We start from the raw sequence: 13377 nt of genomic DNA, 5'->3' as shown, positions 1-13377 counted from the left end.
GAGGAAGAAGAAGAAGCGGGAGCGAGCGAGCGAGGGCCGCGGCGGGAGGAGGCAGCGAGGAAGAAAACCCTCGTCGGAGGGGGAGCCCGCCGCCCGCCAGCCGGCCCGCCAGCCAGGGGGCCCCCCCGCAGGGGATGGTGTCGTCCGCCGCGGGGGGAGGCAGCCGGCGGCGCTGAGGGCGGCAGGGCCCCGCGGCGGAAGAGGCGGAGGGCGGCGCGGAGGAGAAGGAGGAGGCGGCGGAGGAGGAGGAGGAGGCGGGCGGCGAGCGGCGGCCGGCAGCGCTGCGCGGGGAGAGGCGGCAGCGAGCCGGGGCAGGGGCGGCGGGCTCGCCCCGCGCCGCGCAGCATGGTGCGGGAAACCAGGCACCTCTGGGTGGGCAACCTGCCGGAGAACGTGCGTGAGGAGAAGATCATCGAGCACTTCAAGCGGTGAGTGCGGAGCCGAGGGGGGTGGTGGTGGTGGTGTTGGAAAGAGGCTCCGGCGGGGCCTTCCCGCGCCTTCGGGTCGGGGTCCGCAGCCGGGGAGGCCCCCGCCTGCCCTCGGTGTGGGGAAAATAAGGGTGGAAAAAGCCATAAAAGATGGAAATAGCGGCGAGGGCCGCGGGGGGACGGGGCTGCCGCGGCCTGCGGGGAGCAGGAGGAAAACAAAATCGCTGTAAATAACCCGCGCCATGGCGAGGAGCGCCCGCAGCGGGACGGCGGCGTGGACGGGCCGCGGGGGGAGCTGCCGGAGCCGAGGAGGATCATCACGGTGTGATCGTACCGGTAACAACACCACCAACGGCTGAGCATAAGGCGCAGGAGAGGAGCAGCGTGTGGAAGCTCTGCACGGAGTGGATCTCGTACCGAGGGGTGCGCGGTGCCGGAGCTTGGCCATCTTGCTTTTTTAATCGTCGTTTTTTTTTTTACCGTTATCCAACGTTTTTGGAGTTTTCTCTCTCGTTATTTCCCTTCCTTTTTTACCCTGTTTTTCTCCGTCTTGGAGCCACCCCGGCCATGAGGATGCTGCGTGTGTGTGTGTATGTGCGTCCCACCGAGGTGCAGCGAGCGGTGGGAACCGAAGCGGCTGCGGCAGCGAAAACGTGATTTAAAAACCCCTAAAAATCACACAAACGCACGAGGAAAACACGGGATTCCTGCACGCGGGAAGCACTCCGGACTCCTTACGATATCATGGCTTTTTGGGTGTTTTACCTTTTTTGTTGTTGTTGCGGAGGTTAATCCTGCTCATAAGGAAGTAGTAGCTGTTTGCATGGTTGTGGTTTTTTTTCCTCATGTCTTTTCATGCGAGGAGGAGGAGGAAGAAGAAGAGGAGGAGGAGGCAGCAGCAGCTTCTCCCCCGCTGCCTCAGCAACACCTTTTTCCTCGGGAAATGGTCTTGCACAAAGTTGGTGGAACCTTTTATTTTTAATTATTTTTAGGGGAAACAGAAGGTAAAGAGCCCCGGGGTGGCTGCTCAGCTCACAGCCCCTCCAGCCGGGCTGTTATACACACACACCCCCCCAAAAGGAAAAGGATTTTAAAGCTTCCTTTAATCTTCCTGCATTGGAAAAATGACGGCGCGTCCTTAATAATGAGTCACCATGGGAAAAATAGATGCAGTGACACTGAGGGGGAAGGAAGGTCCCGGCTCCTGCTCGAACCCCCATCCCCACGGCACCTAAAATGGTGTCGGGGCCCCGGCTGAGGTGATGGTCACCCCGGGGTGCACCCCCGGGGTCTCTTCCATCCTCCTGGACTGCCTCCGCAGCAGCAAAGCCCCATCCCGGCATCGCCAGCACTTGGAATTGCTCTGGTTTAATGGAGCTGCTCCTTTTATTCTCCCCCCGAGCCCACAGCACGGGACCGTGGTTCTGTGCTCGAGGTGGTTTGTCTTGTCGGTCAGTCCGGGTGCCGTGACCCAGCGTTGTACAAAGACGGGGTTTTGGGGGAGGAAAACCCGCTCTGGGGTTGTTGGTTTGATTCCAGGCATGGCTAACTGAAGGAACAGGCACTCAAAAGTGGGAATCTGACATTCCTGGGTCTTTATTTTGTCCAGTCCTCCTCCTTTTGTAAGATGTATTAAAGCAGGGAAAAAGTTGCTATGGTACTGTTGCTTGGAGATGGATGGGAAAAAATGGCAGGCGCTGAATTGTTAATTCCCTTTTTTTTCTTTATGGTTGTTTTTACCTTCCTGAGTTTCAGTCGGAGGTTTGGGAAGGAGATTTGCAGCCAGGCAACCCCCCATTCCTGCAGTTCCTCGCTGTGTTTTCCAAACTGCTTTTTAACCAGGATTAGTGTGTTCGGAGGAGGCTGATCTCATGCACGTAAACACGGATAAAATACTCTTCCCGTGGTTTGGCTGTGGGCGCAGGGGGGGGAAATGACACGTCGCCTCTGTAGCGCTTTTGGGGGTGCCAACACCTCGACGTTTGTGGGTGTAGAAGGGGCGAGGGGTGTAGGTTGAGTGTGGTTGCAGGCTCGGTGTGTAGGTGCTGTAGGTGGACAATGGAGCAAGGCTTCCTTTGTATGCTGGTCCTCGCTGGGGGGAAGGGACACGTTACACAAGGATTGCGTGGCAGGGGGGGGTATATCCATAGGGAAGGCGGCTGCCTGAGCGCTGGGGTGGGATGCGGGATGCTCCGTCCTTGGAAAGGATGGTTTAGTTTGGAGAGAAAGTCATTTCGGATGGAGCTGGGCTTGGCAAAACCCAGTTCCCACCCATCCCCCAGCCTGGGAGCAGGGTGAGGAGCAAGCGGGAGGAAGGGTTTAGGGAATTGCTGCCTGGAATCTCAGCCGGGAATGCTGATACCCCCGAAGCCTCTGTGCAACCCACGGTTGTGTTTGCTTTTCCCCTTTCCTTGGGAAACACTGTCATTTCCATGTTAAATCCTGTACACAACTGGTCCTGCTGTTGCACAGCCTCTGCTAGGGGCAAGTTGGAGAAACACAACCATTTTGTGTCTAAAGCAGCAAAAAATCAAGGGAGACTCCAAAACTTAAAACCCAACAGGCATATCCAGTGTGAGGGGGTCGCCGCTTCTCCCCCCACTTCAGTGAACCAGTGGGAACTGCTGGGTTCCCAGTCTCACCAGTCATTCTCTTAAGGGATGAATTAAGATGAAAGAGGTGTTCTCAGACAGTGTATTTTGGGTTTTGCAGAATGCTCCTGGTTGGTTTTGTTGAGTGTGAATTGAAAAAACACTTTTTGCTTATGAATCCTTCCAACTAGAGACTATTGAAGCTGATCTCAAGAAGCGCCGGCTTATGTGAACAGGGTTATTTTTTTCCTTAAAACCCCCTTTTTGCAATCTCCGTATTAAAGTGGATTGCAAAAAAACCCCTCACTTTCTGTGCATTTCGACAAGCTGAAATTGTTCCAGCCTTTCAGTTCTGTAAACCAGCATTCTAATGCACTCTGTTCTCTTTCAGTTGAGTTCTTAAGGCATTCCCAATTCCCAAATAGGAAAGCTGGGACTGGAAATGTGCTGCTCAGATGGAATAAGCAGCAAATCTGTGTGAGGATGTGGGGAAGGGGCCTGGGCACTCAGGGGAGCGGTGGGTTCACCCCATCAATGCTGTCTTGACTAGCAGGGAAAAGAGTCGTTCACCATCGCTGAACCAGATGCTCGGCAGCTTTGCAGAACAAGGGCACTAAATATAGTAACAGTTGTCCCCAGCACTCTGTGGCCTTCCATGGCTTGTTTTTCCCTCTGTGTTTTCTTCCAGTTATCTGAAAGAACGTGGCTTTGTCCCTTTATTGGTGTTTTAAAGGGCAAAGAGGAGTAAAAGCCTCTTAATTATGAAGCATGTGACTTTGGTATGCCAGCTCCTGTTCTGTGGGAGAATTGAGACATTCACAGTGGCAACCGAGGCCAGGAGAAGCTCTGGATTCCAGGAGACAAATGTGCTCATTTAAAATCATTAGAAATAAATTGTGGACCAGCTCAATCTTGGAGAAGACAAATAGCTGTTACGGGTTTTTTTTTGGGGGGGTGGGAAATGGGCTTTGCGTGGCTTCACCTTGTTCTGATTTCTGTGTTGGGGGAGATGCATAGGAGAGATGAGGAGATGCCTTCTGTGGTTTGCATTTTAAACACAGGAGTTGCTCTGCAGAAAAGCTGAGCGTGTGTTTGTTTTCACTAACTTCCAAGGCATATTTGGTCAGTTTACATGGAAATGCTTTGTCTGATGCCTGGGAGTGTAAATTCAGCTTGGGAGAGCGAAACCTCTGCACTTCCTGCTCCCTACGTCACCCCTATGGGCTAAGGTGGAGTAGAGGGGCTGTGATCAGCTCCTCTATGGATTGTGTGCAGGAAGAGTGAGGATTGCTGCTGTGTGCCGGCTTGGAGCTCCCAGAAGGAAAACCCTCTGTGCTGCTTCAGGATGGTGGCTGTTCCTGCTGCTGCCTTTTCCCACGTTGGACACCAGCAGGTCCCGCAGTGCCTGTCCATGGGAACAGGCTGCAGTCAGCACTAGTAGTGCTCCTGTTCTTCTCTAATGTGTTCCCAGGCTTTTATTGCTTATAGTGGAGTAATAGTTCTTGGATATCACTTAGGATGCAAACACACGGATGGTTGTACTAAATGAGCTTTGCATATAGAGATCTCTATGCATGTTATTGTTATTTTAGGAAAATACAGAAGTCAGGTGACAGAATGAACTATTCCTGTTTCTTTCTTGGTTTGTGTCATTTTTAAGTGGTGGTGTTTTCACAGATTAAGTTCCAGCTTTTCCAGAAGGGAGGGGAAAGGGAACATTTATGCTGGTGTGATGTCTAGAATGGGGCAGCATCAGGGCTTGTTTATGCTGTGTTTTACAAATCCGTAAGGTAATTTTAGCTTTGCAGAGTATGAACCCCAGGAAGATCATGGGAGGACATTTAGTTGGGGGATTAGGGCAAGGGGATTTAATCAGTTGCCCTGAATCAGAAGGGAAAGAAAGGTGTGGAAGACACGAGGTGAGGCCTCCTGTCTCAGGTCTTGGTTGGTTCCTAGTGGAAGTCGGCCTGGCACTGGTGGTAGGTTCATCAGTTGGGTGGTTGGTTGAGGAGACGGTGGTGTTGGTTCTGCTGGTGGCTCTAGTCTTTGTTTTCTACTACATCTCCTTTAGTAACTCTATTCCTAATATTGATTCACTGTAAAGCAGCAGCGGCATCACCCCCGTGGTGTTCTGGGGGTGTTGCTGAGCTGTGTTTGTCTGCAGCCACCTACTTCTTCCCCCGAGACTGACTCACGTTGAAGGTTCATGAATCCTGTGGCTGCTCTGATTGTGCTCTCGCAGGCACCTGAGGTGGCAGCTTGCTGATGCCACGCTGGCCGAGGAAATGCCTATATAATTATTTCAAAGAAACTTAATGAAAAGCCACAAAGAACCTAGATTTGGTCTAAGCTTCTATGAAGCGTTTTTATACGCTGAGCTGTGTTACAAAGATAAGCTGATGTCACTCGGTTACAAAACTCTGTCATCTGCTGAGCCTTTCTGGCATGGTTTCTTCTCTGAAGCCTCTTCAAAGGTCCTGGCTGTGCGTGTTTGTGATTTGATGAGAACAGCTTCTGTTGTCACTGAGCTGCTCCAAAGTGATGTTGGCTTTTGGTATTTCTTCTCTTTACTCTAAATTCGTCTGGTACAATGGTGATTTAATCCTAGTGCTGAAGGCAGACTCGTGTGTTGAGGACTTACCAGCCCGTGCGAGGCTTATGGAGGTACTAAATCCATTCAGCAAGTTAGAACAGGGAGTGAGAAGAGGCTTAAATTTGCTTTGTGGTAGCCTTGTTGGCTGGTTTTCCCCCTCCTTGCTCCTCAGAGGGCAGCAAATGATGCCAAGTTCTCAAGCAGATGACCTTGTTGCTGTCGAAGGTGTGTCCAAAATTAGGTCCTTGTCTTCACTGAGGGCAAAGAGGTGCTCGGCAGCTTTCCATAAAAAAGGAAGTAAATGTCCAAATGAGGAGAGGGCAGGTTGCAGGTTTTGGATGTGTTGGTGAGTCAGGAGGAACCTGGGGCTCCTCAGGGGTTCTGTTTTCATGAGCTGATGTGTCACAACCACAGGCTGTCCTGCTGTTGGGTGGTTTCACACTGTTGTCAGCTTGTGAAGAAGAGGAAGAGATGCCTGCTGTGCATGAATGTGCACCTGAGAACTAACAAACATCAAAACAGGCTTCAGAAGATGCTTGGGAAGGGGTAGGGCTGAGGGTCACCCCTCTTGGCTGGTTTTGGAGTACTGAAGGTTTTGGGAGAGGTGCTGGCAGCCGAGGTGCGAGGAGTTGAGCTGCTGCTGGGGTGGGTGCGTTCTGGGTTTGGTAGCTACCAAAAATAAGCACTTGTGAGATGTTTTGCATGTGTTTTTGATTAAGTTCAGTGAACTTGCTGAGGTCTGAGAACGCCCTGAAACCAAAGACTGCCAGGGCAAACATTCCTAAACAATGAACTGAGGAATAAACTAGAAAATATGATTACTCTCCATAATAAGATTCTGAGTTGAGCTGCATCTTCGACATGCCAATTTAGCAGTCTCGTGGGAGGAATATGAGCCCGAAGATGGAAATTCACAGTGCCCAGCCAGCCTTGCTGCTTGCAAGTCTGTAGTGTTCTGAAGACTGCTCAAACAGTTAATGAAAATCACACAAAAGCTGCTTTCTTTTTGTTGCCCCAGCTGATAAATCGGTGTTTTCCCACCTCGTGATGGTACACACCGGGGTAGCATCCTCATCTAGAGGTTTTACCTTGCTGTCTGCCTGGTGAGTGATGGCAGCTCTGGTCTCCTTGAGCCTGAAAAGCCATCTCCAAGGCTGTTCTGCAGTAATATGTGAAGACATGCTGAAGGCTTCTGCACGATGACTAAAGCGCAGCAAATGCTTTCTGCATTTCCATAGTTATTGTTTAACCTGTGAACACCCCGTAATCGTCTCGTGTGATCTGTAAAATCTGCCCTGTGAAGATAACATCCCTTGGTAAAAGAATAAACATTGTCACAGGCTTTCATAAATACACCAGGATGTGTTCCAGGGCCTGCTGCAAGCCGATCTGTTGCAGAATGGATTCGATATGGAGGCAGCATCTCTGAATTGGGTTAAAACAACAACAGAGCATCTACAAAGGTCCTTCTCAGGCTGGAATCTTTGGAAGCATGTCCTGCGGCGCTGCACGGGGCTGGCTCTGGGCTGCAGTCTGTATATTCACGCCTTGTCCCAGGTCCAGACATTCGTGATGATTTGGGTGAAAAGGCAGCAGAATCGGATGTGGAAGGAACATCAATTTTCCACTCAGACACACTCATCATAGGAGAAGAGCAGCAGTCTGTCTTAATGACCTCCTTCTGTATAGACTCAGGTGCCTTTTAAGAACAAAAGGGACCTTTTTTTTTTGCTTCCTTTCTCTTCCCCTTTTTAATGAAGCTTAGCAACTTAACATTGAAAGCACTTCTGGTTTTTTTTCTTTCTTTTTTAAGCACACTTAGATCTGAAGTGTGAGCTTCCAAATCTGATTCAGAACGGCGTGAATGTGCTCTCATCTCAACGCTGAAAAGCAGCTCAATCCAAACATCTCCGGAAGGAGCTTGAATAGATGGTCTGCACTGCTGTCTGTTGGATACCGATGGCTCTCTCCACAGCCTTGGGTGTGTGTTCCTCTTGGATATCCCTCAATCCAAATGGAAGAGCTTGTATGTCTTTGGTTATCCCCTGATGGAAATGGGAGCTGGCTTCCAACCAAGTTCTTGTCACGAAGGTGGTCAGGTGCTCGATCAAAGCTGGGTTTGAAATGCTCTTTTAGCTCAATAAAAAGACTGCTGCAGGATGGTAAATCATTATTTTTATCTCTTAGCAAGTGGTGAATCACCTTCAGCTTCTCTCCAGGTACGGCCCGAGCTGGTGGTGTTTGCTGTCAGTGGGATTCATTGAGGGTAACTCAATGGCCCTGCCACACATCTCCCCAGCTGTGGTGTACGTGTCTGTGGTGAGATGCTCACTGCTTCCGTGCGGCACAAAGGCCTGAGCTGTGGTCCCTCTGCCTCCATCCCCGTTACCAGCAACGCCTGCCAGGAAGCACACAGAGGCTTATTGAAACGTTCCCTCTTCAGGCTCCCTGTGGCAGCTGTGGGTGACCTGTAATAGTTAATAGGGCAAAATAAGAAAAATAAATTGCCACGTTGTTTGGTTAAAGGAGTAGTTTTTGGAGGAAAACGGTCTTCCGGCCTCATTAGCATCCTGACTGTGAGGAGAATAAAAGCTCAGGATGGACAAATATCTCCCTTGTGTATGTACTCAACATCTGATTTAACTTCAGGGGCTGTGTTTGTGTGTGAGATGCTGCAGCTCAGTGTGCATCGAGGCAGTGAATGATCCACACAGGAACCGATGAGCCACACAGGAACCACTTTCTAATCAACGTCTAAGTAAACCTTTGGTCTTTCTCTAAGATAACTTATTGGAAGTGTTGGTAGCAGAGAAGTTGTGCCATGTTTAAAAAATAAACCCAGTTTCAGCACTGGTGCTGTAGATGCTGCACTGGTTGTGGGTATGGCGATACCCACTGGGTTTTGGCAGCAACTCAGCTCAGGAAGCATCTCTTCCTCTACCTCCACTCAGGGATTACAGTCTCTTGGTTGTGGTGGCAGTTCATGCTCTTGCCTAGCTTGGGTCAGAGTGATGTTTGAAAACAAGCATTTAAAGGTGAAGCCGATCACCTTTAATGAGGAAGCAGCTTTCCTGGTGGTTATGGTGACGTTCCCAGTTGTGTTGTGGATGGCACAGTGTACGTGGCTGTATCCTTAAACTGCAGGAGGGGCCCCATTGGTCTGGTAGTACCTCAAGAGAAGGGGCTGCTGAATTCTTCACTGTTGTGAGGCCTCCTTTAGGTCAGTTCCTAAAAACAAAGTGGGAAACCTCCCCTGTCGCTGCGATGACATTCAAGTAGCCTGTTTTCAGCTCGACTTTGCCAAGCCTTGACTTTGAGTTGCATCACAAGCAAAGCCATTAAAATCCGGCTGTCTAAGGAGCTCAGCTGTGGAAAGTTTCATGCTCTCATCTATGCAGAAGGTGCCCGGAGCACAGGTAGTCCCTGCAGACAGAACACCCGCGTGGTGCCTGTCAGCAGGAATACTGGCTTCCTTGGGCTGACGCATGGCTCGCGCCGGGTGTTGCACTGCCAGTTGGGTTAGTCACAGGAACAAGCACTTTCTCCAGGGTGATGGGAGCAATGAGTCATGGACCAGCAAAATAACATTTGCACATCTGGATTTGGGTGACTGTGGCAGGGCAGGAACAGCTGCCAGCTTGAACACAGGGATAAAGCCATGGAGGGGGCTGGACTGGCTGGGAACTGACTTTGTTTTCAGGGTGATTTCCTTTGTTTTCAGGAGTCTTCATCAGGGGCTCTAGCGATAGGACAAGGGGGAACGGCTTTAACCTGCCCGAGGAGAGATTGAGATGAGCTCTGAGGCAGAAGCTCTTCCCTGTGAGGGTGCTGAGGCGCTGGCACAGGGTGCCCAGAGAAGCTGTGGCTGCCCCATCCCTGGCAGTGTTCAAGGCCAGGTTGGACGCAGGGGCTTGGAGCAACCTGCTCTAGTGGAAGGTGTCCCTGCCCGTGGCAGGGCTTGGAACTGGAGGAGCTTAAGGTCTTTTCCAGTCCAAACCACTCTGGGATTTCATGGCGATGGGACTATTTTTTTTCCTCCCTGGTTTCAAGATCGTAACCTTTTAGCAGTAGGTGAGCTTTTGGGGTTGGTGACTTGACTGCAAGTCCCTGGATCCGTGGCTGCTTTCTGTTAGAAATGAATTTCAAGCTGTCCAACCTGAATTGAAGCCGGTTGCTTGTGCAAACCGAGCTGTGGTTCAGGGGAGAAAGAGCAATCCCATCACCGGGGATGGTCTAAGAGATTGCAGGCGGTCTCTTTATTTCTACTGAAATCCTGTTTTCTGGAGAACGTACAAAACCTTGGAGAAGAGGTTGTAAAGTTTGTGTTTGCCTGGAACCAGTGAGCACCAAGACTCACAAAGCCTGGAGATGATACGTATTTAAAGCACTCTGCAGCATGGCAGGGAGACCATAATGTTCTGACTCTGCATTTTCCTCCATCTGCTGCCGAATACATGCAAAGCAGGGCTTGGAGCAGCAAAACTGAGATGGGGAATTACCCTTTTATGTAAGAATGAAAAACTTGATTAATCAAGAGATTCCCCTACAGTTGTGATGCTGCACGTTCTTAAACCGAATCCAAACAAATCCTAAAATCAGGCGTGCAAAAGAACAGGCTGGAGCAATTCCTCTGCAGAAAGCACTTAATGGAGCCTATTGCCACTGGTATTTTTGAAGCAAATCTGCAGATTATACTTTAAGCTGGAAGAAAAACCCGCCCTGGAGATGGAATTCAGGGGCTCTGTGCGCAGCATGTAGCAACGTGATAGCGTGCATCTGCGTAGGTTGGTGGATAAAGCATCACAGCACATTGGACTTGATGCAGCACAGCCCAACATGCAGAGTTTCTACACATTTCCAACCTTTTTGGGCTTCAAACATAGTTGTATTTATTCTGATCTGCTTGGGAGAGCAAAATCACTGTAATCCTGCCATGTCTATGGATCTTCCCTAATGAATTTTGAACCTGTGAGCCAGTTTCAGCTCAACTTGAGGGTGAAGGGGATGCTCATGGTCTCAGAGATGAGATGTTCCTTTGAGTTGTGTGAAAACAAGCGGTTTTAATAGAGGAGAGAGGCCTGATTAGTGGCCCCATGGAGAGAAAAGCTGCAGCGAGACTGCAGCCCTTATTAGACATTAAAGAATCCACATGGGAGAGAGGTGTTCCTGGCCGTGGGAAAAGCTGCAGTGGGAACTGGCAGTTATTGGATGCCGGAGAATTCAACCTCAAGACATGCATCCATAAGAAATGAGTCTTCATTATTTCTGCTCACAAAGCCACTTTGATTTCTACTTTTTTTAATAACACATATAGCAATGGGCCCTGCTGCGGGTGCTCTGTGAGTATCCTTCATTGTACAGAAGTGACAGCTGGGAAAAGTGCCTTAATAACACAGGTTCTGCCTCTTTCCTGGCATTGGGAACAAGCAGCTCATACGGTTCAGCTACACTCGGGCAGCTTCACCTCGGGAATTTCGGGTTCAGCCCTTCATTACAGCTCAGTCAGGATCTGCCTCCTGACAAAGAAGCCTTGTGGCCTGCGGCCGGTCTGATGCAATGCTGGGCTCGCCTGGCGTTGCAGGGAGCTGCTGGCTTGGGCGAGGATGTGCAATGCAGCCCAGCGAGGTGGTGTGTGGAGTGCTGAGGTCAAGCTGGGGCTCTTCCATTATTCATACAGCCTGATGTAATCCCAGTATCCCAAGCGTGGATTTGTCTCCCCTCTGTCGTCTTCACCCTTGGTTGAAATGTTGCTAGGGCTCCTTTTGGGTGTTGTGAGGGTGTTGCAGTGGAGCTGGTGCGTACCTCAAGGAAGGAGTGTACCGATAGTCAAGTTTCACCTGATGTGTGCACACCAGAACAGCTTATCTGTGGCAGAACTTTTGTCATGGGGATTGCAGAAAAATTACCTCATGTGCTGGCTATGGGAAGGTTGCTGCCCACAGCAGCAACCGTGGATAAACTGCTTTGAATACTCCGTCTCTCCCCTCTCTGCTGGTACATAATAGTTTCATTTGTGTATTAATCCCTCAGCAGTACCCAAACGGTGACTTTGCAATAAAGGCAAAAATAAAACGTCTTAATTAAGGATCGCTCTTCCTTTGTGTCTTAAAATGGAGCGTTCAGCTGAGCTGTAAAGCAAGAAGCGAGCGCTTATTTCAGCACAGAGTTATCTCCAGGACTATCTGATCTGCCGAGCGTGTTGCACTTAAATACCAGGGAGAGCAGAAGCAGCAGTGAATGTGCCTGTGCTCGCTTTTTGATTTCCTACTTTGTCATCTCTTTGGGAGGGATTACGGGCTCAGACAAAGCCCCGGCTGTTTGCGGTGCGTGGCAGAAACATGTGCTGTGTCTATTAACAAAACCCCTGTTTGTAGCTGGTGTTGGAGGGCTCCTGTGTGCTGCTGGGGGCTGAAGGGACCTGCACAGTCTGACAGTGGAGTCGTTTGGGGAGAGCTCTGAGCATTGTGCTGAGGACTTGCCTCTGTCTGAGGCTCGGCCTGGCTGTGCTCTGTAACCTGCTTCATGGTTTCTGCTCCTGAATGTTGAGGTTTCCCTGAAGGTCTCCTATTGCTAGGAGGAGAGCTGTAAAGAATGCCCTGAAGAATGTTGGTTTTTTCCCCCCAGAGGATGCGGACCCAATAAAGATCACTCTAAACAGGTTTTAAAGCATCTCAGATTGCAATCTAGAAAATTATGGGAGCTGGGTAATTAGGGCACGTTTCTGAATCACTGCTGTCACAAGGGCTGCTCTTGGTATAGCTTGAAACCAGCACTCCTTGTGATATGAGGAGCTCTCATTTTGCCTGCCTTTGGGAAGGTGAAGGTTTTCAAAGCCTTGCATTGTTGGGATTTATCACTCACTGATGGGTTCTGCTTGTGATCATCCAGAACTCTATCCCGGCTGCTCACGATGGCTGCTTGTTACAGCAGCAGCAATTTATCTACACCAATGCCTGCAGCACCGGCAGAAACCAGGAGGAGCTGGAAGCTGTTGTGCAGCAGGATGACATAGTTGTCATCATGGAAACACGATGGGATGACTTGCACAACTGGAGTGCTGCAGTGGATGGCTACACATTCTTTGGAAGGGATAAGCAAGGGGGGAGAGGTGGTGGAGGTAGCCCTGTGTCTTCAATAGAGTTTTGATGGTCTAGGGCTCGATGATGGTGATGAAAGGGTTGAGTGTTTATGGCTACGATTGGGGTACCTAATTGTAATGGGTACAACAAGGCAGAGATCATGGTGGGACTCTGTTCTAGACCACCCAGGAGGAAGAAGCAGACAAAATACTCTTGTCAGAGCTGGGAGAAGTCTCACAATTGCTGGCCCTTGTTCTCATGGGGGACTACAATAAATACAACACAGCGGTGAGGAAACGGCCAGGGAGGTTCTTACAGTGTGGAAGAGATCTTCCTGACCCAGCTGGGGAAGGTGCCTGCTGGACCTGTTTGTGAACAGAGAAGGACTGGGGGTGATGTGATGGCTGGAGGCTGACTCGGGCACAGCAGTCACGAAATCATCGATGAAGTTTTCAGTTCGTAGAGAAGTCAAAAGCAGGGTCAGCAGAACCAAAGCTTTGCCTTGGACTGCCTGAGGGCAGACGTTGGCCTGTTCAGGATCTTGGTTAACAGCATCCCTTGGGAGAAAGTCCTGAAAAGCAGAGCGGTTCAGGAAGGCTGGACATCCCTCAAGAAGGAACACCTGAAGGCACAGGAGTAGCCTGTCCCCATGTGCTGGCAGTGATGGCAGCCAGCCTGGCTGAACA

The 13377-nt window shown here is 50.2% G+C and overlaps 1 protein-coding gene across 4 annotated transcripts in view; it reads left to right on the top strand.

Moving 5' to 3' along the window:
* The first annotated feature begins 277 nt into the window (after nucleotides 1–277).
* SPEN (spen family transcriptional repressor) overlaps nucleotides 278–13377 on the top strand; it is a 67405-nt gene continuing 54305 nt past the window's right edge. For all 4 annotated transcript variants that reach the window (XM_030507894.1, XM_030507893.1, XM_030507892.1 and 1 more), the window contains exon 1: nucleotides 278–428. In XM_030507894.1, coding sequence (XP_030363754.1) covers nucleotides 346–428 — 83 coding nt within the window. In that variant the 5' untranslated portion in view covers nucleotides 278–345. The remainder of the gene's footprint in view (nucleotides 429–13377) is intronic.

This window comes from Strigops habroptila, chromosome 16 (genome assembly GCF_004027225.2).
Source record: "Strigops habroptila isolate Jane chromosome 16, bStrHab1.2.pri, whole genome shotgun sequence".
In the NCBI taxonomy this organism is placed as follows: Eukaryota; Metazoa; Chordata; class Aves; order Psittaciformes; family Psittacidae; genus Strigops; species Strigops habroptila.
Note: the sequence above shows the minus strand (reverse complement) of the source record. Positions and strands in the feature narration are given on the sequence as shown.